General features: G+C 42.5%; 2 protein-coding genes across 2 annotated transcripts in view; one reads left to right on the top strand and one right to left on the bottom strand.

The window, feature by feature from the left end:
* LOC143281574 (uncharacterized) overlaps window positions 1–13,823 on the top strand; it is a 144,187-nt gene extending 130,364 nt beyond the window's left edge. Inside the window, exons 14-17 of the mRNA XM_076586810.1 lie at window positions 1,409–1,590; window positions 4,214–4,452; window positions 6,258–6,421; window positions 10,435–13,823. Coding sequence (XP_076442925.1) covers window positions 1,409–1,590; window positions 4,214–4,452; window positions 6,258–6,421; window positions 10,435–10,816 — 967 coding nt within the window. The 3' untranslated portion in view covers window positions 10,817–13,823. The remainder of the gene's footprint in view (window positions 1–1,408; window positions 1,591–4,213; window positions 4,453–6,257; window positions 6,422–10,434) is intronic.
* Window positions 13,824–21,646: 7,823 nt separating this feature from the next.
* Window positions 21,647–22,753, bottom strand: LOC143275410 (uncharacterized). The gene has a single exon (XM_076579905.1). It carries the CDS (start codon window positions 22,751–22,753, stop codon window positions 21,647–21,649), a length of 1,107 nt encoding a protein of 368 aa, XP_076436020.1.
* Between the last annotated feature and the right edge of the window lie 1,809 nt (window positions 22,754–24,562).

The raw sequence follows: 24,562 nt of genomic DNA, 5'->3' as shown, positions 1-24,562 counted from the left end.
TCTCGCTCAAAAATCAATAAATGTCAACGGAAAGGGAGAGCTTTTCTCTCGCTGTGTTTGCTAAAAATTTGGAGTTTGTTCACACATCTATAGGCGAAAAAAAAGGAAAACAAATCCGTTGCTCACGCGAGAAAAAAAAAGACGTTTTACAACTTTGGCGGTTTGTTTGGAGTTTGAATTTGGTAATAATTACAAAGATCTGAAGAACCACTTGATCAAATACCCCCTCTGGACAATGAAGGATGTGGAGTGAGTTTCTTCACACTTTAGTTGTTTGAAGTTTGCAGATAAACGATAGGAGGTAATGTTGACACACACCACACTTATGACTGTCGGCTTCGCTCAAGTACTGGTGCATTTTATTCCAAGAGCTGTTTCACGTGTCTTATAAAACTTTCTTTTTAATCGACCAATAAATCTTTTGCCTGTGTGTGTTGCCTTGATTTGGCACCGATGATGCTGTTGACTGGACTATATATTTATATAATGTGCCTGTGTGAATGCTAAACCTGAAAAATAGCAGTTTAATGTATGACAATGTTCACAGAGATTAAAGTCACTGATCTGCAAAATTCACTTCTATTTCTTCAGTGTCATAGGAAACATGTTAAGGAAACAATGATTACAAATCATTTGATCTTCTAGCTTCATTGTTTATTAATTTCAAGTCGAAAAAACCACCGAGCCAACCATGTGTTTTTTATGTACTGTCCGTGTGTTCTGTTTGACTTGTTCAGGATTAAAGAGACTATGCTAGTCTTGAATAAAAGCTAACTTGCGTTTGCACATGTCATTGTTGCTGCGTGCACATGTCAAATGATTGGTATAAGGACAAGCCCGGCGCTACCTTTTTTTAGGAAGTGTCTGGGTTTGATCCAGTGTACTTTCTATTTTCCTGTGTGCTAGCTGAATCGGTAGCGTAAGCAGCATTGACTTGAAGTTGTGTACCTTGTGAATGGAGAGAGTTGCCACTCTTTACTATTTGTTAATCATTTGGTCTCATGGCCTCATTGTTTGATAATTACTTACACTTTTGCTTTACAGTAAACCCATTTCATTAAATGATTTTGCATCATAAGGAAACAATAATTAATTATACTTTTGCTTTTCGGTAAATCCATGTCATTAAATGGTTTTACATTGTTTCAATTTTTTTGTCCGGTGAAAACCAAACTCGTGTGTTATGTCAATGTCTATTTGTCACAAAAGATAATCAGTTTCATGGACTGAAATTCTAAAAGAACCATCGTGTCTAGGAGAGGGAGAATAATAATAATGATAATAATTATTATTATTCAATGATGATCTGTTATTATTATTATTATCATCGTCATCATTTGTTATTGTTATTAATATAAGAAGAAGAAGAAACACTTTTTGTTCACTTCATTCTTTATTGATGTTGCAGGAAGATTCAGGCATTTATCTATGACGCCACCACGCTTGAGTATGCAGTTGGTCGTGACGTAGACTGCAAGTTGAAGTCAGTGGGGAAACGGTACGCAGAAACTGGTTACGGAGTTGGCTTCCCCAAGAATTCGAGGTGGACGAAAAAGTTCAACGAGGTTTTGCTGCGTATGCAGGATGAAGGTACTGCTCGATCTTTTTCCTCCTCCCCCCTTATACCACCCACACCTGTCGCTGTTTGTCTCATTTTCTGTGCTTGTGTAAATGTACAGGTACAACATGTGTATTATTCATTAGTGGTCTTTGTTATCTGAATGTGTAAACGGGCAGTGCAAATCACGCCACTTGGATGATTTAGAATTTGGGGAAAGCAAACGAGCGTCCGCGCGAGCGTGCATGTGTGTGTGTGTGTCTGTCTTGTGTGTGTGTGTCTGTGTCTGTGTGTGCGCATGTGTGTGTTAATGCCCAGTCAGACAAAGTGGGTGAATGAATGAAGTTGGTTTTAGAAACTATGGTTAGTGCGTGTCAAGTCATCCAGAAGTCGTACCTCGGACACCGAAGACATTGACACGAACTCCCCACAAGTCTTGCAGTGGAGTGGATGATACACAAACTGAGGTCACCGTGCAATCAGAGCTCGTTCTTCGTCCACAGAATGAAGGATGTTGACTTTGTGCATGCTGGTAACGATGAATGAGGACGATAACTGTGAAGATATGGAGATCTATTTCATTCTGATAAATTCTATGAATTTCAACTATCATTTGTTATCAAACAATTTAAAAATAAAAAAAAGGTACCGTTTCGTGAAATCTGGAACTGACTTGACTTTGACGTGTAAGGTAAAACGAGTAATGCTGTGTTACCCAGTGAACTTAAACTTACAAGTAAAAACTTTATTTCGCCGAAAATCAGTGTTGATAAACACCATGTTATTATTATGGGTTTTAAACTCTTCAATTGGGTGTAAACACAGGCAGCAGGCTGTAATGTGCTAAATTGCATTTCAAGATGATCATGCATACAAGGTACCAAAATGCATATCATTACCAAAAGGATATCTCATTACCTATCTGCTTTGAGATAAAAGTCAGTGAAACGATTGTTACAATAGAATCACAGGAAAATATCTTTCGATACAAATAACAAAAAAATGGAGTAAAAAGGAGGAAGTACAAGAGACAAAAAAAAAGTCGAAAATAAAAACATTTATAAATCGGGGTTTGAAACTCTGTCTGAAAGACTGCCATATTGACATTATTATTATCATCCTCATATTAGTCGTAGCTGTAGTCGTTTTTGTGGAATAGCAGCAGCAGCAGCAGCAGTAGTAGTAACAGTGCAAGAAGAGAAGTAGCAGCATCAACAGCAACACTAGCAACAGCAGTTTAAGGAGAAGCAGAAATAGTACCTCAGGATACTGTGCGAGAGGTACCTCCAACATCAGCAAGACCTCTACCACGTCTTCGTGGATTTCAAGAAGGCATTTGACCGAGTATGGCATGCAGCTTTATGGGCCACCATGAGGTTGTATAACATCAATGCCAACCTGACCCGAGTGATACAGAACCTCTACGACAAAGCCACCAGCGCAGTCTACTTCAGCAGTAACATAGGGGACTGGTTCAGAACCACAGTCGGAGTGAGGCAAGGCTGTTTGCTCTCACCAACTCTCTTCAACATCTTCCTGGAAAGAATCATGACTGATGCACTTGAAGACCACAAAGGAACAGTCAACATCGGAGGCAGAGCAGTCACCAACTTACGTTTCGCCGACGATATTGATGGCCTAGCAGGAAAAGAAGAGGAGCTAGTGAGTTAGTGGACCACCTTGATAAAACCTCTAGAGCCTATGGCATGCAGATCAGTGTTGAGAAGACCAAACGGATGACCAACAACAAAAATGGTATCAGGACTGACATAAGAGTGGATGGCCAGAAGCTAGAAACTGTCCACAGCTTTAAATACCTGTGAGCAATTGTGACAGATGAGGGATCCAAACCCGAAGTACTCTCCAGGATTGCACAGGCGACAGCAGCGCTCACAAAACTGAGGTACATCTGGAACGACCGGAACATTGCACTCGCTCAAAGATCAGACTGATGCGTACCCTGGTGACATCAATACTCTTGTATGCATGTGAATCGTGGACCTTAACAGCTGAAATAGAAAAGAGAATACAGTCCACTGAGATGAGATGCTTTCGAAGGCTCCTGGGCATCTCCTACAAAGGTCATATCACAAACGAAGAAGTTCGAAACAGAATCAGGCAAGTCATTGTGCCCTACGAAGACCTGTTGACCTTGGTCAAGAGACGCAAGCTCAAATGGTATGACCATGTCATGAGATCATCAGGGATTGCCAAGACATTCCTGCAGGGCACAGTGCAAGGAGGGAGAAGGAGAGGCAGACAGAGGAAGAGATGGGAGGACAACATCCCAGAATGGACGGGCTTGAGGTTGAGCGATACAATCAGGAGGTCAGAAAACCGAGAGGATTGGAGGATGCTGGTTGCCAGATCACCTGTGGCGCCCCAACGGTCCACAAGACTACGGGATAGGTGAGGTGAAGGTGAAGAAACAGTAGCAGCAGCAGTAGAAAATTTATCCTTTCTTTTTAGATTTTCCAAACGTCCCGCACATATTCCTATTAAAAAGAATGAAATACCAAAAAAATTAAAAAAAAAAAATATTCCCACCCAATCACAATATCATATTAATTTCAACGGCAACGTAACGCTCCAAACAATTCATCTTGGAACACCCCACCCCACGACCACCCACCACCCTCTCCCCAACTCTCCCAGGCGAGATCGAGAGGCTGCAGAAGTTCTGGCTGGCCGGGGCGTGCCACAAGAAGAGCCAGCATCGAGGGTCGTCCAGCCACACCCTGGGCATCCTCAACTTCACCAGTGCCTTCATCCTGCTGGGGGGCGGCGTCATGCTAGGTGTGCTGCTCCTCATGCTGGAGCACGCCTACTTCCGCTTCGTCCGCAAGTCCCTCAAGAGGTGGGACCGCTGCGGCTGCTGTTCGCTCGTCAGCCTGGTGAGATGGGGTGATCTGTGTGTGTGTGTGTGTGTGTGTGTGTGTGTGTGTGTGTGTGTGTGTGTGTTTAAGATCAATGGAGGTGTAGTGGTGTGAGTGGAGGGCGTGTGTGTGTGTGTGTTGGTGGAGGGTTGCTTGGGTTTGAAGTGCTGAGGGTGTTTGTAAGTGGGGGGTTAGGTGTTGAGGTGTTTGTGTGTTTCGATATATATATATATGTGTGTGTGTGTGTGTGTGTGTGTTTACGATCATCTGACAAATGTAATGTAAAAAGTATTTTTAGAAAATAAAAATAAAAACGGTACGTGAGTTTTAGGTAAACATAAGTTCGAGAAGAAAAAGTGAGCGAACGAGCGATCTAGAGACAGAGATAGAGAACGTGTGTGTTTTTATATGTAGGATGGAAAAAAAAACATAATGATTTGAGCTCTTTCTTTCTTCTTTTTTTTATTGACTCTATTTTCCGACAGTAAAATCATAAACTATCATCTTCGTTTGCACACTTGGTTAGAGTTTGTCCCCATGTTATCAGCCAGTATAATTATTGTTGAGCAGCTGTGCAGATTTCATCATTTTAACTCACTCAGTACGGCCAGTCCTCTCTTCTCCTCTACACAGACCCCTCGGATGTCCAGTGGGTGTCTTAATGACCCAACCTTTAGCTTCCGTCGTAAGAATTGTGGTATTCTTTGTCAATATTCACCTCTTCAGTATAAGAGCCTTCCGCTTGCAATATTTTGATGATGGTAATTGGGGTGAAACGCTGTTAACGTCGTCTCTTTCGCCGTTCGTATGGAGAGAGTTAAACACATAGACATGTATTTCACTGCTCGGTGAGTGCACATTTGTAACAACATCCAGTCTTACAAACCCACTGTCAGCATCCACACATATCTGCCGCCGGTGTTGCGTAATATATCTGCTTAGCTAGTCAGTCTGTCTGCGTGTCCTCAGTGCAAAACTGTGTTGGTTGTCAGTTCGACTGCGTTCCGTTTAGTGCGATATCTTGTTGCATGCCAGTCTGAGTGCTTGACCTTTCGTGCGAAATATTGTTGCATGTCAATCTGAGTGCTTTAAAACCTTCACTGCCAAACATTCTTTCTTGCCTGTCTGTGTGACAGCCTGTCCGTTTATATACACCACCACCACCACCCCTCCCTGCCTGCCACTCCATGTCTCTTCGTCTTTCTGTGTGTCGGTACATACACGAGTGGAGTGATGGCCCAGAGGTAACGCGTCCGCCTTGGAAGCGAGAGAATCTGAGCGCGCTGGTTCGAATCACGGCTCAGCCGCCGTTTTTTTCTCTCCCTCCACTAGACCTTGAGTGGTGATCTGGACGCTAGTCATTCAGATGAGACGATAAACCGAGGTTCCGTGTGCAGCATGCACTTAGCGCACGTAAAAGAACCCACGGCAACAAAATTCTGTAGAAAAATCCACTTCGATATGGAAAACAAATAAAACTGCACGCAGGAAAAAATACAAAAAAATGGGTGTCGCTGTAGTGTAGCGACGCGCTCTCCCTGGGGAGAGCATCCCGAATTTCACACAGAGAAATATGTTGTGATAAAAAGAAATACAAAATACAAATACGAATATACACGGTTTCTCCTGCAACTCACCATTCATTCCCCCCACCTCCCCCTCCTCTTCTAAACGATCATAATCAAAATCTATACATTAATACTCTAACAAAATGTCTTCAATCACCGATATGTGTGACGGGACATTAAACAAAACAATATATATATATATATATATATATATATATATATATATATATATATCCTGCTGTGTGTGTCGGTCAGAGCATGGGCAGGTCGCTGACGTTCGAGCAGTCTGTGATGGAGGCCATCGACTTCCAGAAGCTGCACAAATGCCGGGACCCGCTGTGTGAGACCCAGCTGTGGAAGGCCAGGCACGAGCTGGACATCGCCATGCTCAAGATCGATCAGCTGCAAAGGCAGTTGGCGTAAGTGGTGCTGCACGCGCTGTGTGCTAACCTGACTGTTCAGTGCACTGTGTGTTAGCCTGACTATTCAGTGCACTGTGTGCTAACCTGACTATTCAGTGCACTGTGTGCTGACTTGACTGTTCAGTGCACTGTGTTCTAACGTGACTGTTCAATGCACTGTGTGCTAACCTGACTGTTCAGTGCACTGTGTGCTAACCTGACTATTCAGTGCACTGTGTGCTGACTTGACTGTTCAGTGCACTGTGTTCTAACGTGACTGTTCAGTGCACTGTGTTCTAACCTGACTGTTCAGTGTACTGTGTGCTAACCTGACTGTTCAGTGCACTGTGTGCTGACCTGACTATTCAGTGCACTGTGTGCTGACCTGACTGTTCAGTGCACTGTGTGCTAACCTGATTGTTCAGTGCACTGTGTGCTAACCTGACTGTTCAGTGCACTGTGTTCTAACGTGACTGTTCAGTGCACTGTGTTCTAACGTGACTGTTCAGTGCACTGTGTTGCTGACTTGACTGTTCAGTGCACTGTGTGCTAACGTGACTGTTCAGTGCACTGTGTTCTAACGTGACTGTTCAGTGCACTGTGTGCTAACCTGACTGTTCAGTGCACTGTGTGCTAACCTGACTGTTCAGTGCACTGTGTGCTAACGTGATTGTTCAGTGCACTGTGTGTTAACGTGACTGTTCAGTGCACTGTGTTCTAGCCTGACTGTTCAGTGCACTGTGTGCTAACCTGACTGTTCAGTGCACTGTGTTCTAACGTGACTGTTCAGTGCACTGTGTTCTAACGTGATTGTTCAGTGCACTGTGTGCTAACCTGACTGTTCAGTGCACTGTGTTCTAACGTGACTGTTCAGTGCACTGTGTGCTAACCTGACTGTTCAGTGCACTGTGTGTTAACGTGACTGTTCAATGCACTATGTTCTAACGTGACTGTTCAGTGCACTGTGTGCTAACGTGACTGTTCAGTGCACTGTGTGTTAACCTGACTGTTCAATGCACTGTGTGCTAACCTGACTGTTCAGTGTACTGTGTGCTAACCTGACTGTTCAATGCACTGTGTGCTAACCTGACTATTCAGTGCACTGTGTGCTAACCTGACTATTCAGTGCACTGTGTGCTAACCTGACTATTCAGTGCACTGTGTTGCTGACTTGACTGTTCAGTGCACTGTGTGTTAACCTGACTATTCAGTGCACTGTGTGCTAACCTGACTATTCAGTGCACTGTGTTGCTGACTTGACTGTTCAGTGCACTGTGTGCTAACCTGACTATTCAGTGCACTGTGTGCTAACCTGACTGTTCAGTGCACTGTGTTGCTGACTTGACTGTTCAGTGCACTGTGTTGCTGACTTGACTGTTCAGTGCACTGTGTGCTAACCTGACTATTCAGTGCACTGTGTGCTGACTTGACTATTCAGTGCACTGTGTTGCTGACTTGACTGTTCAGTGCACTGTGTGCTAACCTGACTATTCAGTGCACTGTGTGCTAACCTGACTGTTCAGTGCACTGTGTGCTAACCTGACTGTTCAGTGCACTGTGTGCTAACCTGACTATTCTGTGCACTGTGTGTTAACCTGACTATTCAGTGCACTGTGTTGCTGACTTGACTGTTCAATGCACTGGGTGCTAACCTGACTGTTCAGTGTACTGTGTGTTAACCTGACTATTCAGTGCACTGTGTGCTAACCTGACTGTTCAGTGCACTGTGTGTTAACCTATTCAGTGCACTGTGTGCTGACCTGACTGTTCAGTGCACAGTGTGCTAACGTGATTGTTCAGTGCACTGTGTTCTAACGTGACTGTTCAGTGCACTGTGTTCTAACGTGACTGTTCAGTGCACTGTGTTCTAGCCTGACTGTTCAGTCTACTGTGTGCTAACGTGACTGTTCAGTGCACTGTGTTCTAGCCTGACTGTTCAGTGCACTGTGTTCTAGCTGACTGTTCAGTGCACTATGTTCTAACGTGACTGTTCAGTGCACTGTGTTCTAGCTGACTATTCAGTGCACTGTGTTCTAACGTGACTGTTCAGTGCACTGTTCTAACTTGACTGTTCAGTGCACTGTGTTCTAGCCTGAGTATTCAGTGCACTGTGTTCTAACGTGACTGTTCAGTGCACTGTGTTCTAACGTGACTGTTCAGTGCACTGTGTGCTAACGTGACTGTTCAATGTACTGTGTGCTAACGTGACTCTTCAGTGCACTATGTTCTAACGTGACTGTTCAGTGCACTGTGTGCTAACCTGACTGTTCAATGCACTGTGTGCTGACTTGACTGTTCAATGCACTGTGCTAACGTGACTGTTCAGTGCACTATGTTCTGATGTGACTGTTCAGTGCACTGTGTGCTGACTTGACTGTTCAATGCACTATGTTCTAACGTGACTGTTCAGTGCACTGTGTGTTAACCTGACTGTTCAGTGCACTGTGTTCTAACCTGTTCAGTGCACTGTGTTCTAACCTGACTGACTGTTCAGTGCACTGTGTTCTAACGTGACTGTTCAGTGCACTGTGTGCTGACTTGACTGTTCAGTGCACTGTGTGCTAACCTGACTGTTCAGTGCACTGTGTGCTAACGTGACTGTTCAGTGCACTGTGTGCTAACGTGATTGTTCAGTGCACTGTGTGCTAACGTGACTGTTCAGTGCACTGTGTGCTAACGTGACTGTTCAGTGCACTGTGTTCTAACCTGACTGTTCAGTGCACTGTGTGCTAACCTGACTATTCAGTGCACTGTGTGCTAACCTGACTGTTCAGTGCACTTATTGTTTTAAATCATCTTAAGCTGTTCAACAGTACACACGATTACGATGCAAACAAAAAGACCATCAACAAGCTTAACGCTTATACTGTGCTCACACGTTGCTCTTCAATTTTAACATGACGGCTGATGAACCATATTATCAATTGTATCAAGTAACTTATTCATACACAATATGTAAGGAAATAAAACAAATTAATACAAAATAAGTAAACTAATAATTCAAAGATATAATGTGATTAGGACATCCAATCCATTGAACTTTGAACGTTTGGTCAGTCAAGGATGTAATATGATTAGTACATCCAACACATGTTTAACAAACAGAATCATGCTGTACCCGTTCTTCACAAGTACGTTTTAAGTTGAAATCTATTTGAATCAGAAATAAACTGGTGAACAGTTTGAAATATGTGCACTTATTGATAACACCGTTCGCTGGTTTGATTGCTGTTGTACTCTGACTGTTAAATACAATGATTATTGAAACGTTTCTCCAATCTGACACTGTTATTTTGTGACTGTTACGTGCGCATTTCATGATGAAACCGGTTCGCCGCTTTGACACTGTCATAATGTGACTGACAGGTGTACTGAGTGATTACCTATGATGTAAATGTTAAGTGCACTGACTAGCAACACTGTTCGCTGCTCCAATACTGTTATATTGTGATTGTTAAGTGCACTGATTATTAACACCGTTCGCTGGTCTGATTATGTTATAACGTGGCTTAAGTACAGATTGCTACTAAGAAGTATGATATCAGTGCAAGGCTTGAAAAAAGAATGTCTCATTTTCCCAGGGTTGCACTAAAACCATATTTTATATGCATAATGTAGGTTCAGTCATTTATTATTTTCTTCTTTTTTTTATCCAAAATGGATTATTTGGCGCTCTCTCTCTCTCTCTCACTCACTCTCTCTCACACACACACACACACACACACACACACACACACACACACACTCTCTCTCTCACTGTCACTTCAGAACACGAGTCTAAAGTGATATTTAAAAGAAAGAAAAATTCGCTCCATGAATCCGCGGACTTTTTACAAATCTTATTTTAAAAATACCCTTAGTACTTCGACACAATTCCCTTCCGTCCAACGCTTCCTGAAAGACAACAACACACTTCATGAAAGACAACAACAACAACAACAACAAACGTTCAAGCATTCCTTCAGACATCAGCACAACGAGAAAAGCACCAAACTACCCAGCTACCCATGGCGATCCTTTGTCTCTTTCAGCAAGCAAGAAGCGCGCGAAGGAAACGCGATCAGAGAGACAAGGGCCGAGTCACCAGCCGACGACCAGGGCGATGCCACACGACAGAAAGACGGCATCCTACGGAAGAGGGTGTTCCAGGCCTCCCCCCGCCCCGTTGCCCGCAGAACGAGAGCCCCCTCGCTCCCCTCCCCGGCTGCCAGCAGTGCGGAGCTGTATGCAGGGTCCACCACTCCCACCTGCATGTCAGCAAGGGAGAGAAACATGGTGTCGCATCCGGCACGGTCGCGGGGGGATAAGAGTGACTTGTCTCCCTCCAGAACTTTCGGTCGACGCACGCGCGTCAGCGACGGGAAGATATATGAAAATGTTGATCGCGGCATCGATATCGAGAGCACCATATAGCAGATTGTGTTTGTTTGTTTGTTTGTTGTTGTTTTTTCCTCGTGCTTGTTCTGGTCCATGTGTGACTTCGAAACAGATTGTCGTCCAATGTTAACGTCGAATCAGCGTTGAAGACTGAGCGTGAGCATGTTATGGTGGACAGTTGTGTGAGGGTTGTTGAGGGTTGTTCTTTTTTGGTTGTTGTTTTTTGTTGTTGTTGTTGTTTTTGTTACTTTCGTGATGGTGACGAAAGTTACACTGTTATATATGTATATCGATGTGTAGATTAGGCGTGATATGATTATCTGTTGTTTTGGGGGGGTTTCTTTTCCTTTTTTTACGTTTGCTCTCCAAGTATGTCATAGAAAGCTAGGAAAGTAAAGAAGAATATACAATGCGAGGAATCATATGGGTGAAATTGTTTTCGATTTCATGACATTTCATTTTCAAACAGAAAACGCTGAAAGACCACTCAGCTTATGGTGATCATTGACAGACATAACTGTTGTGATTACGATGGAAACAATGAACTATTCGGACATATACAACGACTTACACACATCCCGGAAAAGCTGATCAGCGACTGCAACTGCAAAATGAGATGTCAAACAGCCATGAACCCCCCCACCCCCCCAACCCACCCACCCACACCCCCACCACGACCCCTTTTCCCTCCCTGCCTTCCTTCCTCCTTTCTTTCTCTATTCCTTCCACACAGCACATAAGAAAAAGCGACGTACACGTCATGGCTGACACACTTCCACGCCCTCTTCTTCCTCCTTTGTCTCCCCGAGTCCCTTTTTTCACAGCCACACATATAATGTGGTCCATGCTTTTTGTAATCTGGTGACCGTCCATCTCCCAGACTGATATCCCCTGCCCTCTCTCCCAGTCTCACCTCCTAGACCATCCACAGGAGAGAGAGAGAGAGGGGAGACTCCAAGTTTTTCTTTTGCGTTTTGAGAGAGACAGAGTCAGACAGACAGAGACAGAGAGAAATGATCCATGTTTTTCTTCTGAGAGAGAGAGAGAGAGGTAATCCATTTGGATTTCTTCCGCGCTTTTACAGAGAGAGACAGAGACAGACAGACTGTGTCAGAGAGACAGACAGACGACAGTGTCAGAGAGAGAGAGAGAGAGAGAGAACTAAATAATTCATCTGGTTTTTCTTCCACGCGTTCACAGATAGCCCTAAGGCAAGAAAACTTTACAAACCTTTTTTTCCACTCTTTTTGTGTCTGTCCTACTTTTCTGTTCCACCTCTTCCTTCCAGTCATATTTCTTGCCTCATAATCTTTTGTTCCCAAACAGTCCACTCTTTCTACTGTCAGTTGTATCCGACTTTTTTTTTTTTCTTTTTTTTTTTAAAGAATGAAAAATGTAGCGACTGACACGTGTTTGTCTTGCGAAATGCTGCCTGGTTTCATCTGTCGTCGTGGTCATGAAAAGCAAGAAGATAATTAAATGGAATCTGCAGGAACCGTTCGGTTATTTTTTGTTATTCAGATTGACTATCAAGTATAGATATATATATATGTGTGTGTGTGTGCGCGTGCGCGCGTGCGATAACCATGACAAAATCTTCTCACAACCTTTTCCTACAGTTCTAATGAAGAGAATTTTGTGACAGCAAGCAGACTGTATATAGGGACAATTTTATGACAGCCAGCACTTTGTCAGACTAGTGTGCGTCTCCTGCCAACTGACAATGATTCTTTAAATACCAATGATTAAATTAGAGCGGCCAGGAAACACTAGATAATGTTTACTGAATATGTAATGAAAAGTATTAATGTCCTTCACAAAACAACCCTCCACAAGGAATGACGAAACATATGTTATTTCAAAACAAAACAAAAGAAGATTAAAAAAAGAAATGTATATTCAGCCGACTTAGATTTGCCATGGACACACACAACACTCGTTAATCGTGCAGCTTCAAGATTCATTTTGAACGTTGGTCATGATCACCAAGGTCGTTTCGGGGATAATCTGCCTGCCTTCTGAAGACAGCAAGACATTGGATATGATACTTTTTTAGGCCCTATAATAAATCAACTCTCGACGAGGTTTACTTCTCAGGAAAAAGTCTGCGGATATCGATGCGTCCTGTATTGGTTCTGATGTCATAATAAGCATTGAAGTTGGTGATGCGCTTCAGAAACATGGCATGATCTCTTTTCTTTTCTTTTTGATGTTGAATGAAGATTCTTTTTGAACATTTTCAAAGATTTGTTTTGACAGTCTGTGCTGTGCTGAGCATCGGCCAAAGAGGAAATTTGCTTTACTAGAGTTGTTTTGCTGTGATGGCTTTCCGTATTTCTATTGGCCTTTATGTTGTGGTTTTCAAGTGGACAGTGACTGAGCAAGTCTGTCTTAGATAAATGTGTTTTTGCTCCATCTGTGTGCGTTTGCGTTTGTGCGTGCGTGTGCATGTATTTTTATACGTACGTGCGTGTTCTTGTCGCACGTGCGTGGGTGTGCATATATATATGTGTGTGTGTGTGTGTGTGTCGGTACGGGTATGCGCTTGAGCATGCGTGTATGTATGTGTGTGTGCGCGCTCACGCGTATGTGTGTGTGTGTGTTTGTGAGCGGATTTGCACGTGAGCATGGGTGTGTGTGTGTGTGTGTGTGCTTGTCCGTGATGGTCGCACGCGCGGTTTCTTCCTGGAATGCGAGCGGATGTAGAATAATTTGACTGCCTGCTCATGTGATGACGTTATTGAAATGTAAAATGTATAAACGATTGTTTGCCCTTGCTGTACGATGGGTGGCAGTTTGTGGGAGCCCCCACCCCAAATAAGAAACCTGGACTGGGATGAGTGCTGACTATGCAAACTGCCTGCGAAACTCGCTGATCCATCCTGGGTACTCAGCAGACTGTTCTTGTTGTGTGTGCTGGTCTTTCTACTTGTGCGTCTTTCTTTTTTTTTCTTTTCTTTTTTTGGTACGTTTCTTAGACACCAAGCCCAACTGTCTAAGTCTGACTAATATTTAATAATGATGATTATAATAAAAGAAATGAAAACCATTGTATCGGTTTCTGTTCTTTCTTTTCTTTCTTTCTTTTTCTTTCTTTCTTCTGTTTTAGCAGGGAACGATGAGATAAGCTCCTATGCCCCTTTTCTAAGTTCTGAGACGCTATCTTTCTACCACTCTCTGTTTGTCTCTGTCTCTCTTTCTCTCTCTCCCTCTCTCTCTTTCTCTCAGTCTATCCCTATGTCTCTCTGTCCCTGTTTCTGTTGCCTGCTTCTCTATTTATGTGTCTGAGTGACTCTGTATTTGTCTGTCGGTCGAAACCTGTTCCCCCTACTCCATAACTCTCTCTCTCTGTCTCTGTCTCTCTCTCTGTCTCTCACTCTTTCTGTGTGTGTGTGTGTGTGATTCTGTTTGTTTGTGTACCTATCAGTACATCTGTTTTTACAGAAACTGAAATACATAATCGATTTTTTTTTAATAAAGAGTTTAAATAAAACAGAGACTGAAAAATAAGAAGACAAATATGCAGATTGATTAGTTGAGAAACATAGCTATTTCATTAAGTTTCAGATAAAAACCAGACGAATATCAGATTAACATATTGAAATCAAGCTTACCGGGGCATTACAGAAAGTAAAGGGAAAGCAGAAAAAAAAAACAAATTACACCAGTCCAGACAGAATTAATAATGTGTAATCACTCTCTCCGTTTTCATCATGCCCTTTGCCATTGATCTCTTCCAATGACCTTGAGTGGCATGGGATGATGAATGAGGAGAGATGTTGATGCCTACTCTTTCTGTCGATCCAAACCCGTGGAAAGGTGAAGAAGTCCTTGAGAAAGAAGGAGAAACGTGTCTGACTTTGACATTAATATCCAATAGGAATCGCAGAGATTCCAAGTTTAAGGTGTCCTTGGTGATGGTAAAAGTAATTACGTGCCGTGTGGTAGTTCAAAAGAACGACAGCGGACAGAAACGGAGAGACATTGTAAGTAGTCAGAAAAAATACGAAATAATTAAGGGCCTCCTTACCAGAAACACACACACACACACACACACACACACACACACACACACACACATACATGTATATATATATATATATATATATATATATATATATATATATATTGAGGCTGTAACTGTGATCAAGCCAGTTAAGGCGAAAATTTAGTTAGCACCAAAGTGGTGTTGTGGTTTCTTCTTCCTGTAAGTGTGTATATATATGTATATATATATGTGTGTGTGTGTGTGTGTGTGTGTTAAACTAAAATTTTCTGTACAGCCGTTCCACAATATCTCGTGGCAAGATAAGTCAGCCTTTAGAGTACATTTAAAGAGACAAATGTCGGCCATAAACCATAGCTAATTAATACAATAAAAAAAAGAATAATAACCTCACAAATACGTAAGAAAAACAACAATTGTTAATCTGTTTCTCACATGAATAAATGGAGGGGTAAACGAACTGGCAAACAAACATATTTAAAAAAAATTGAAAAGACCGGTAATGGTGAATTTTATGATTGAATGGTTTGATGTATCGACTGGAAGACCCACAGTAGGAAGATGCCATTAGTGAATCGCCGTCAAATTGTTTAACTCACTCAGTACGGCCAGTCCTCTCTTCTCCTCTACACAGACCCCTCGGATGTCCAGTGGGTGTCTCAATGACCCAACCATTAGCTTCCGTCGTCAGAATTGTGGTATTCTTTGTCAACATTCACCTCTTCAGTGTAAGAGCCTTCCGCTTGTAATATTTTGATGATGGTAATTGGGGTGAAACGCTGTTAACGTCGTCTCTTTCGCCGTTCTTATGGAGAGAGTTAAGGGACGAGGACTTCCTGTCAGCATTCTGTTCTGTAACCAGCCCTTGACGATGCTGGCGATGACTGGAATCTTAGGCGTGCCCATATACCCCTGTTTATACATCTGTCTCTATAACAAGCTTACAGTTTGGCCAGCAGCAATTTGGGAGCTGTATGATCAATGGTTCTACACTACCACGGGAATTCATTTACAGCTTTAGTCTTTCTGTAAAGGGATGTGACTCTGGTTCTCAGGTCTGCAGCGTTTGAGGCTAATCGGTCATTGGGAACAATCCCAACAAACTCCGACTGTCCTAAAAACCACGAGAGTGGGGATGTAACTTGGGCAAGACATTTTCAACTACCCCAGACAGCAGTTGCCTCTCATGCTGTTTCGATGGTAGTAGTAGTAGTAGTTCTTTTTTTTATGTATTTATCTTCTTTTTTCTCAAGGCCTGACTAAGCGCGTTGGGTTATGCTGCTGGTCAGGCATCTGCTTGGCAGATGTGGTGTAGCGTATATGGATTTGTCCGAACGCAGTGACGCCTCCTTGAGCTACTGAAACTGAAACTGAAACTGCTGTTTCGATGATCATGGTCCACACGACTATCACTGACGTGGTAATTCGTCTACTCTATACCAGTTACAATTTATGTGATGGCCTGGGTGCGTTATCTCGCGGATAGGAATTTAGAAGAAAACAAAATAATGGCCGGCAGCACGTCACGTGGTGCATTTTGTGTATAAACAAATGATATTCAAGGCCACCTGCGTGGCTTCAGAAGCGGAGAAAAGTTTCAGTTCAATAGTTCACTTTCCGACTATGTGTACCGTATATGTTGCGTCCTTCACGTAGCTAGGAAGTGTGATCACAACGTCCTGAAGTCGGGAGTCAGCTGGTTTTGACTGACAAAAAAAACACATTTATTGTCAGATTAACTTTTTGTTGTACTGACATTCTAGCAAGCATTTTGAATTGATGTTAACTGAACAACACAAAGAAGATCAAAGTTGAAAAAACCCAATGATATGAATATAATTTTTTTTAAAAAGCAAAATGATTAAGAAATCTATTTACCAAATATCAATAACATCAATATCTTTTAAAACATACATACTCAAACGTATAGCCCCCACCCACTCCCTACACACATCCCTACACACGCCTATTCAGATCCCACCACCTCATCCCTCTACCCAAAGTACACTTGTATAGTCACATTCTGATCTCTCTCTCTCCTCTCTCTCTCTCTCTCTCTCTCTCTCTCTCTCTCTCTCTCCAGCTCCAGCCGGTTCTGACAAGGCTGACTGTGTAGGACCTCCAGTTCCATAGACGATACGTCTGTCCGCGGCCCATTCAGTGTTTTGTGAATTTGGAACGATGATTTCTGATCATGTTTACCTCCACCTTAGTGTCTTGTCAGTGCGTCCAGTGGAATGTAAGTGATGGACAATAGATTGGGGTTCTATGCTACCTGCATGTGGGTCTTTAGAGACCGTACTGTGCTGGCATGGATCGTATAATTGACCTACAGCTTTCGGTATGTAGGTATCGTTCTGAACCACCAAAGCGCCATCTTTGTCAGCAAAGATGATTCGAATGGTCCTGTGTAAGAGTTGCCTGCGATGTTACTGGAGCACACTTTATGCCACTGAGTTTGAGGTGGTCTTTTGGACTTTCGGTGCACGTGTGAGTCGCTGCCTTCAATTGCAGTGACTTTCAAAGGCATCGTTTCTACCTTTTCCTGCCAGGTAGAACATTTTCCTGAAAAATCCACATGTATGTAGAGAATGATTATCAGTATCGTTCGCATCAGAAAGCATCTCTTTGGATTTGAATGCGATGCATCCTTTTATTATGTACATTGGTTGTATTGTGCACGCGCGCGCGCACACACACACACACACACACACATGCGTGCGCGCGCGCACAAACACACACACACACACACACACACACACATATATATATATATATATATATATATATATATATATATATAATTTATACAGGGAGAGGAAGATGGAGACGACCAATGCAAAATATAAAGCGAATGATGCATATTGATCTGAATCAGACAAGTTTTAACTTCTCAAGGAGGAGTCACTGCGTTTGCGCAAATCCATATACGCTACTTCACATCTCCTAAGCAGATGCCCGATAGCGGCATAACCCAACTCGCTAGTCAAGACTTGGGTACATATTTTGTGTACCTGCCAGAGTGGAATTCTCATGCATCATTTTTCCAGAGGACAACGCTCTTGTTGTCATGGGTTATTTCTCTGTTCGCCAAGTCCATACTGCACCTCGGTTGATTTTGTCATCCGAGTGACTAGACGCCCAGTTTGATTTGCATCATACTTGGCCGAGGAAAGGCGAGAGCGGGAACCGACCCTGGATCCTCATGGACACTGTATTGGCAGATGACGGGCGCAATAGCCAAGTGGTTAAAGCGTTGGACTGTCAATCTGAGGGTCCCGGGTTCGAATCACGGTGACGGCGCCTGGTGGATGAAGGGTGGAGATTTTTTCGATCTCCCAGGTCAACATATGTGCAGACCTGCTAGTGCCTGAACCCCCTTCGTGTGTATATGCAAGCAGAAGATCAAATACGCACGTTAAAGATCCCGTAATCCATGTCAGCGTTCGGTGGGTTATGGAAACAAGAACATACCCAGCATGCACACCCCCGAAAACGGAGTATGGTTGCCTACATGGCAGGGTAAAAACGTTCATACACGTAAAAGCCCACTCGTGTGCATACGAGTGAACGTGGGAGTTGCAGCCCACGAACGCAGAAGAAGAAGAAGAAGAAGTATTGGCAGATAAGCGACTTAACAACTCTGCCACTTCCGTCAAATACACAGGTGGATGAACAGATTCGTGAGTGCTTGAATGGAGCAGACAAAATCGAAGGGGGGGGGGGGGAGAGAGAGAGAGAGAGAGAGAGAGAGAAAGGAAAGTATTGACGGTAGGACACTACATGTCTGCCAAGAGAAATGACCACGTGATTTGGATGAGACACATAGCCACATCTCTTGGAGAGACAAGGGATCGAGTTTGATCGTTATCAAATGTAATACACACCGTTAACGGAAAATAGAGTTTTACCAACGACTGGTTCCGACTGTTCCGACGAGTTTCCACCTTGGATAATGAACACGGCTCAACAAAGAGTGTTGAAAACAGTTTCATAAAGAAAAGTGGTTGGGAACACACTGCATTAGTGGATGTGTTGCTAGTGACAATGGGAGTTGGGTTCATGTGCTCCATTATTGGGTACAATTGCACCATAATTGGTGTACATGAAATCAGCTCCGGCGCATCACATTTCCATTGATTTTTTTTTTTTTATCATTGCGGGAAGCCGTGTGTGCTTTGTGTGTTCTTACATGTAACATCGGTGATAAGAGTACACACATCACAAAAAATCTACTCGTCTTCAATTGAAAAAAAACGTTATACAACTGTGTTTGGAGATCGAATGCGGGAAACAAAAAAGAAAACGCTTCAATTTGGTAATCAACGACTGGGCAGTACGAACATCCAAACCATTTTTACATGTATTGAAACTAGATTTGATGGTCCGACAAATAAAAGAAAAAAAATGTGTATGTATGAGACAGGATTTCTGCGATCGGACAATCATTCCTACACCATAATTAAAAGCTGTGCATTGGACAGTCTGCTTTCAGAGACCCAAAGAAAGAAGACTACAGAGGAAATCGATTTTCTAAAAAGCACACATAAACCCACCAGCACAGGGGTACTTAAAGTAATAATTAAACAGAGAAGGACACTGTACCACAGGCATAGATTTGGTGCTTCAGGACATGAGAAGAAAGGTTGTTGAAGATCGTGTCGGAAAAGTCTGTGGCGTTTTTTCACAGACACGTATCAGGGGGTGGGGGGTGGGGGCGGAGGGCCGGGGGGGGGGACCATGCCAGGTTGAGATGGCACACCTGACAAGCAGACAGAGCAGCGACAATTGGGGAGAATAATCTCGGCCACAATCGCAACCTGCTCCGGACTGCTGTGGACCACCCAGCCACCAAGTGCATCCAGACTCCCAGGGGGAAATGCCCTGGTAAAGATGAAAACATAAACAAAATAAAATAGCCAAATAAAACGAACAAACCTTGGTGTTGGGCGGACTGTCTCTCCAACCACAATGAGTTAAAGTATATAGCTGTTTTCTTGCATTATATTAAATAATGGTGAGGTCTGTCAGTCACAAGTCCAATGACCATCCAAGAATGAATGCTCGAACTGAGCAGTTTTATATTCGGTTTTAACTGCCAAAAGAGAACCAAAATAAAAGCTTGGTTGCACAATATCATGTTCCAATGTTAACATGCTCGTATTATCGAATTTACTGGACAGTAAATCAGAGATGGATAATCATAGCTACTAGGAAAAACGTGAAATCACTTTTTTTTTTTACAAGCATTAAAAATCACCCTTGCAGTAAGTCATTATCTCTGTTGATACTTGTCAGTGAGTAGCCTGTTTGAGGAAGATGAAAAAGGTACGTCGTAGCAATGTTGATACAACTACTAGGGGTACTACTTACTGTATGTCCAATGAACCTGAAAAGGGGATATCGATGTACCTGTTACGAAATAACATGACAGAACTGGTAATTGTGTTAATGCTGGAAAAAAATAAACAAAAACATAATAATGTCGATGTAAAATGCATTTAACGAACAACAAACGAACAAAACCATTCCAAGTGAAAAAACAAAATCACACACTTCACGGACTTACACGTTGTTTGTGCCCAAGGCTGTCGTACATGTGATGTTAGGGTTGTGTATTAGAAATATCATATCAATTTGTGCACGATAAAAATCTGAAGTTAATTCGCCTCACTCACTTTGATAAGACAGATTCGAATTATCAAAATTACCTTTCAATCCTTGTTTCATTCAGAATGTAATGTACACAGTGGTTAATGCATGTCTCCCTATATCAAAGCAGTCCCGGCCCGATCTTTGTGCATGATTAAAAACAATATTTCACTGTTTAAAAGACACAGGCCGGAATTCTTGGATTCTCGAAAGCCATCAGCAAACACTGGAATAACAGAAGTGTTTCTGATACGTTTTCAGGTGATCTGGCTTGGCGTTTTCCTGTTTTCACCACTTCAAAATTATATATTCAAAAGAGATTGGAAGAATAAAGGACAACACACACACACACACACACACACACACGCGCGCGCGCGCGCGCACACACACACACACACACACACACACACACACACATCCTCCTCCTCCTCCAAATACTACTACTACTACTAATGATGATGATGATAATAATGAAAATAATAATAATGTTAATAATAAAAGTGAAAACTCGTTCGTCCGATTTTCCACATGTCTCCTGTTGTAAACGTGAAACTAAATCTCAGTAATGGTAAATGATCACGCATGCCCAAGGAGAGGCACCGTGGAGATGAAAGAGGCTAGGGCATTTTGCTGCCAGGTAAATGCAGGGTGTAGATGCTGATCAGACTATGGAGTGTTATACATTATTTCTTTTCTTCTTTTTTTTAAGGTCGTTAACAAAATTTCCCGTATTAAATTATGTTCATGGCCTATTTGGCATGACTTCCTGCCTGTGAAGTGAATGATCAAAGTGGTCGGTACCGTGGAAATTGGACCCACTGCTTCCAACAGTGCTTCATCCCACTGAATTCACGTCAGAACTGCGGTTACATTATCAACCTATGCATTCGTGCTGATGTCTTTTGTTGTTGTTTTTAAGTGGACTTTGTATATAGTTATGGATTTAGTCGTGTTATATGTGATTTATATTCTAGTCTTTATCCTCTCTCCGCTGTACCTAGAAAACGAGGATTTTGTTGATTTTGTTTTCACCTGTCCCATTTTGTTTACCAAATTGTGATGACAATCATTTCTTGTGGTATTGTCTTTGTCCCATTAATTTCCTCTGACCAGGAAAGGGTATTTTAGTCGATTTTTATTAACCCACGCTATTTTCCCTTGTTCAAACACTCGTCCTGATTCCTGGTTGACATCATTCGTTACACTTCTCACTTCTCATATGGGGCGTTGGTAAGCTCCGAACTGCGTTTCCAGCCAAGTAAAGTATGCAGGGTTTCCCTGTATCTGGAGCCAGTAACGTAATACACGAAGAAGTTGACACAGGAGCTGGCATAGGAAGACAGTTCACCAATACCAATGAAGATCAGGAACATGTTGGCGTATAAACCACCAGCCGTTAGCTGAGGGTCAAACATGGGCAACAGTCGCAGAACAATCACAGGCGCGGACAAAATAAGGAACTCTACGGACAAACATATAAGCATCTTGGTGACCCCGATTTCCTTGGTGGACATCTGGGAAGAGGCCTGACTGCGCCACCGGATGATCTGTCGCAGTCTAATAGAGGTGATAACGGTAGTGATAAGAACAACCACAGGACAACCCACTGATATGCAAATTCCATAGACTATCCCGTCCAGAATGTTCAACATTTCCATATTCTTGAAGTAATATTCACTGGCAGACAGTTGCCACGATCTCCTCCCTGTGCGCTCCTCATAGAAACAAGCTGCACGGTACTTGGCTGTGACAGCGAAACGCAGGAATCCTATCACAAACACGATGATGGCGATCATGGCAGCTAGAACCTTTGTGGGAATACACCTCTGAGCCCGCAAAGGAAACAGCACGCACACACATCGCTCTGTGGAGATGACAGCTGATATGAAGGTGGACCCGTACCAAAAGCCATAAAGCCCTATCACGTTATTGTTGATCATGTACATGTACACAGCCCCAAATTTCTCTCCGTTTGTGATCAGGCTGTGGATACGTTCACCGTTGAGTATTAAGACGATAGTTTGGTATACGACGTCAACGAGCGACAAAGAAAAGAGACACACGTTAATCCTCTCTTTGAGGCCTTGCTTGAAGAAAACCACCATGCTGATGATGTTGGCGGGGGCTCCAATGAGGTACAGGATGGGAATGAGGACGCCAGACTTGATCTTATCGATCATGATTTCCGTTTCCACACTGATCAGGTTGTGGGGGTTGTCCCAAGGGATGGTAGCGTTCCAACCAAGGGTGATACAGTCATCTCTGTCATACGCGTCGCTTGAAGTTACGTTAATACTAACCGAGTTCGCCGACATTTTGAAGATAGTTTTTGTCTCTACGCTGAAATAAACGAGAAAGAGTGATGAAGACAGAGAGATTGATTGATTGATTGATTGATTGATTGATTGATTGATTGATGATTTATTGTCAAAAGCATTTACAGCCATTTTGACGAGGGGGGGGGGGGATTACAAAAAAACTAATTAAGCAAATACCACGAAACACACACCGCAACAACTGTACGCAAGAAAAGGGTAGGGAAAAAGAACAACAAAAGAGCAAACATGTGGACCATCCACGGTCATATTCATTGGTTTATATAATAATTAATGAATCTGAAGACACAGAGAGAGAGAGAGAGAGAGAGAGAGAGAGAGAGAGAGAGGAGTTTATCATGGAATATTTCATTTCAGAAGAAAAAAAAAGAAAAAAGAAACCTTCTCGCAAATTTTCAAATGTTCACATGGAATACGTTTTGACTTAAATTTTTAGACAATATTTCCCTTTTCAAAGCATGTGTGTGTCTCTGTGTGGCTGCGTCTATCTGTGTGCGAGAGAGAGAACGAACGAACGAACGAACGAAATTTTATTTTACGAGGGTAAAATAGTAAGCTCAAAGTACTCGTTTACATCCGGCCCTCTGGGCAAGAATAATAACTGAGAAAAAAAAGAAAAGGAGAGAGAGAGAGAGAGGCCTTTGATTACATTTAATAGCGGCCACTCACTAACATTGTCCAGTCAGTAAGACACTTATTCTGTTGGAAAGTTCCTCCGCTTTTCCGGTGTTCGTTAGTGTTGTAGTTACCTTCAGAAGCTGCGGTGATCAATGTGCTGAAGAACGTTTCCTCATGTGTGGCATACGGTAGACCTAGCTCGGTAGTTATCACCCTACCCAGTCACTTTAACGATTGGAAACACGGGGCTGTGTGAGACAATGAGTTATTATTGTGTGGTCATGTGTGTGTGTGTGTGTGTGTGTGTGTGTGTGTGTGTGTGTGTGTGTGTGTGTGTGTGTGTGTGTGTGTTTGTGTGTGTATGTGTGTGTAAGTGTGTGTGTGTGTGTGTGTGTGTGTGTGTGTGTGTGTGTGTGTGTGCGCCAGAGAGAGAGAGAGAGATAGTGAGAGAGAGAGAGAGAACACTGAAAACTGAAATATTTAATGTCATTAGCTGAAAAGCTATCTGGTGACATAGTAGGTACTAATCAGAACCAAATGGTACAAATTAGATAAAATAGAACAGAAATTAAACTAATAAGAGATTTGCGACACTTCGGCACTTTGTCATTAGCTTTAAAGTACATGTGACAGGGGGGTAATGTGTCTTTTTTCAGTTGTTCGTCTCCAAAGTTTCGACAGGACACAGAAAAGAAAGTACAGATAAATCATGTAATAAATATTTACACATGTAACATCAACACACATCATATCAATACAAACACATACTGAGGTACATGTAAATCCTGAAATAATCATTTATGCCTTAACATCAAAACCCATCATATCAATACGAACACATCACATAATTACAATGTCGAGATTGACCATCCAAATGTAGCCTTTCCTTTTTGTCTGTGCTTTTTTTCCTCATGGAACCCATACTAAATTTTAATTGATTAATGAGTATTTGGACCGATGATGGACGTTTTTCTTATATTTATTGCCTCAGATACATATTTTGCAAGTGAAAGTATCATATCTTCATTTTCTGTCATCTGTATGCCGAACATTTTTTCTCTGCGCTGGAGCTGTAGAGTTTTTTTCACAATTCATCGTATCTTTTGCAGTTAAATATAAACTGATTTTCATCTTCTGGGCTCTTGCCACACATTGGGCAAGGTGATGTTG

The sequence above is a fragment of the Babylonia areolata genome, chromosome 1 (assembly GCF_041734735.1).
Source record: "Babylonia areolata isolate BAREFJ2019XMU chromosome 1, ASM4173473v1, whole genome shotgun sequence".
Classification (NCBI taxonomy): domain Eukaryota; kingdom Metazoa; phylum Mollusca; class Gastropoda; order Neogastropoda; family Buccinidae; genus Babylonia; species Babylonia areolata.
The sequence above is the reverse complement of the archived record's forward strand: the minus strand, read 5'-3'. Positions and strand labels throughout refer to the sequence as shown.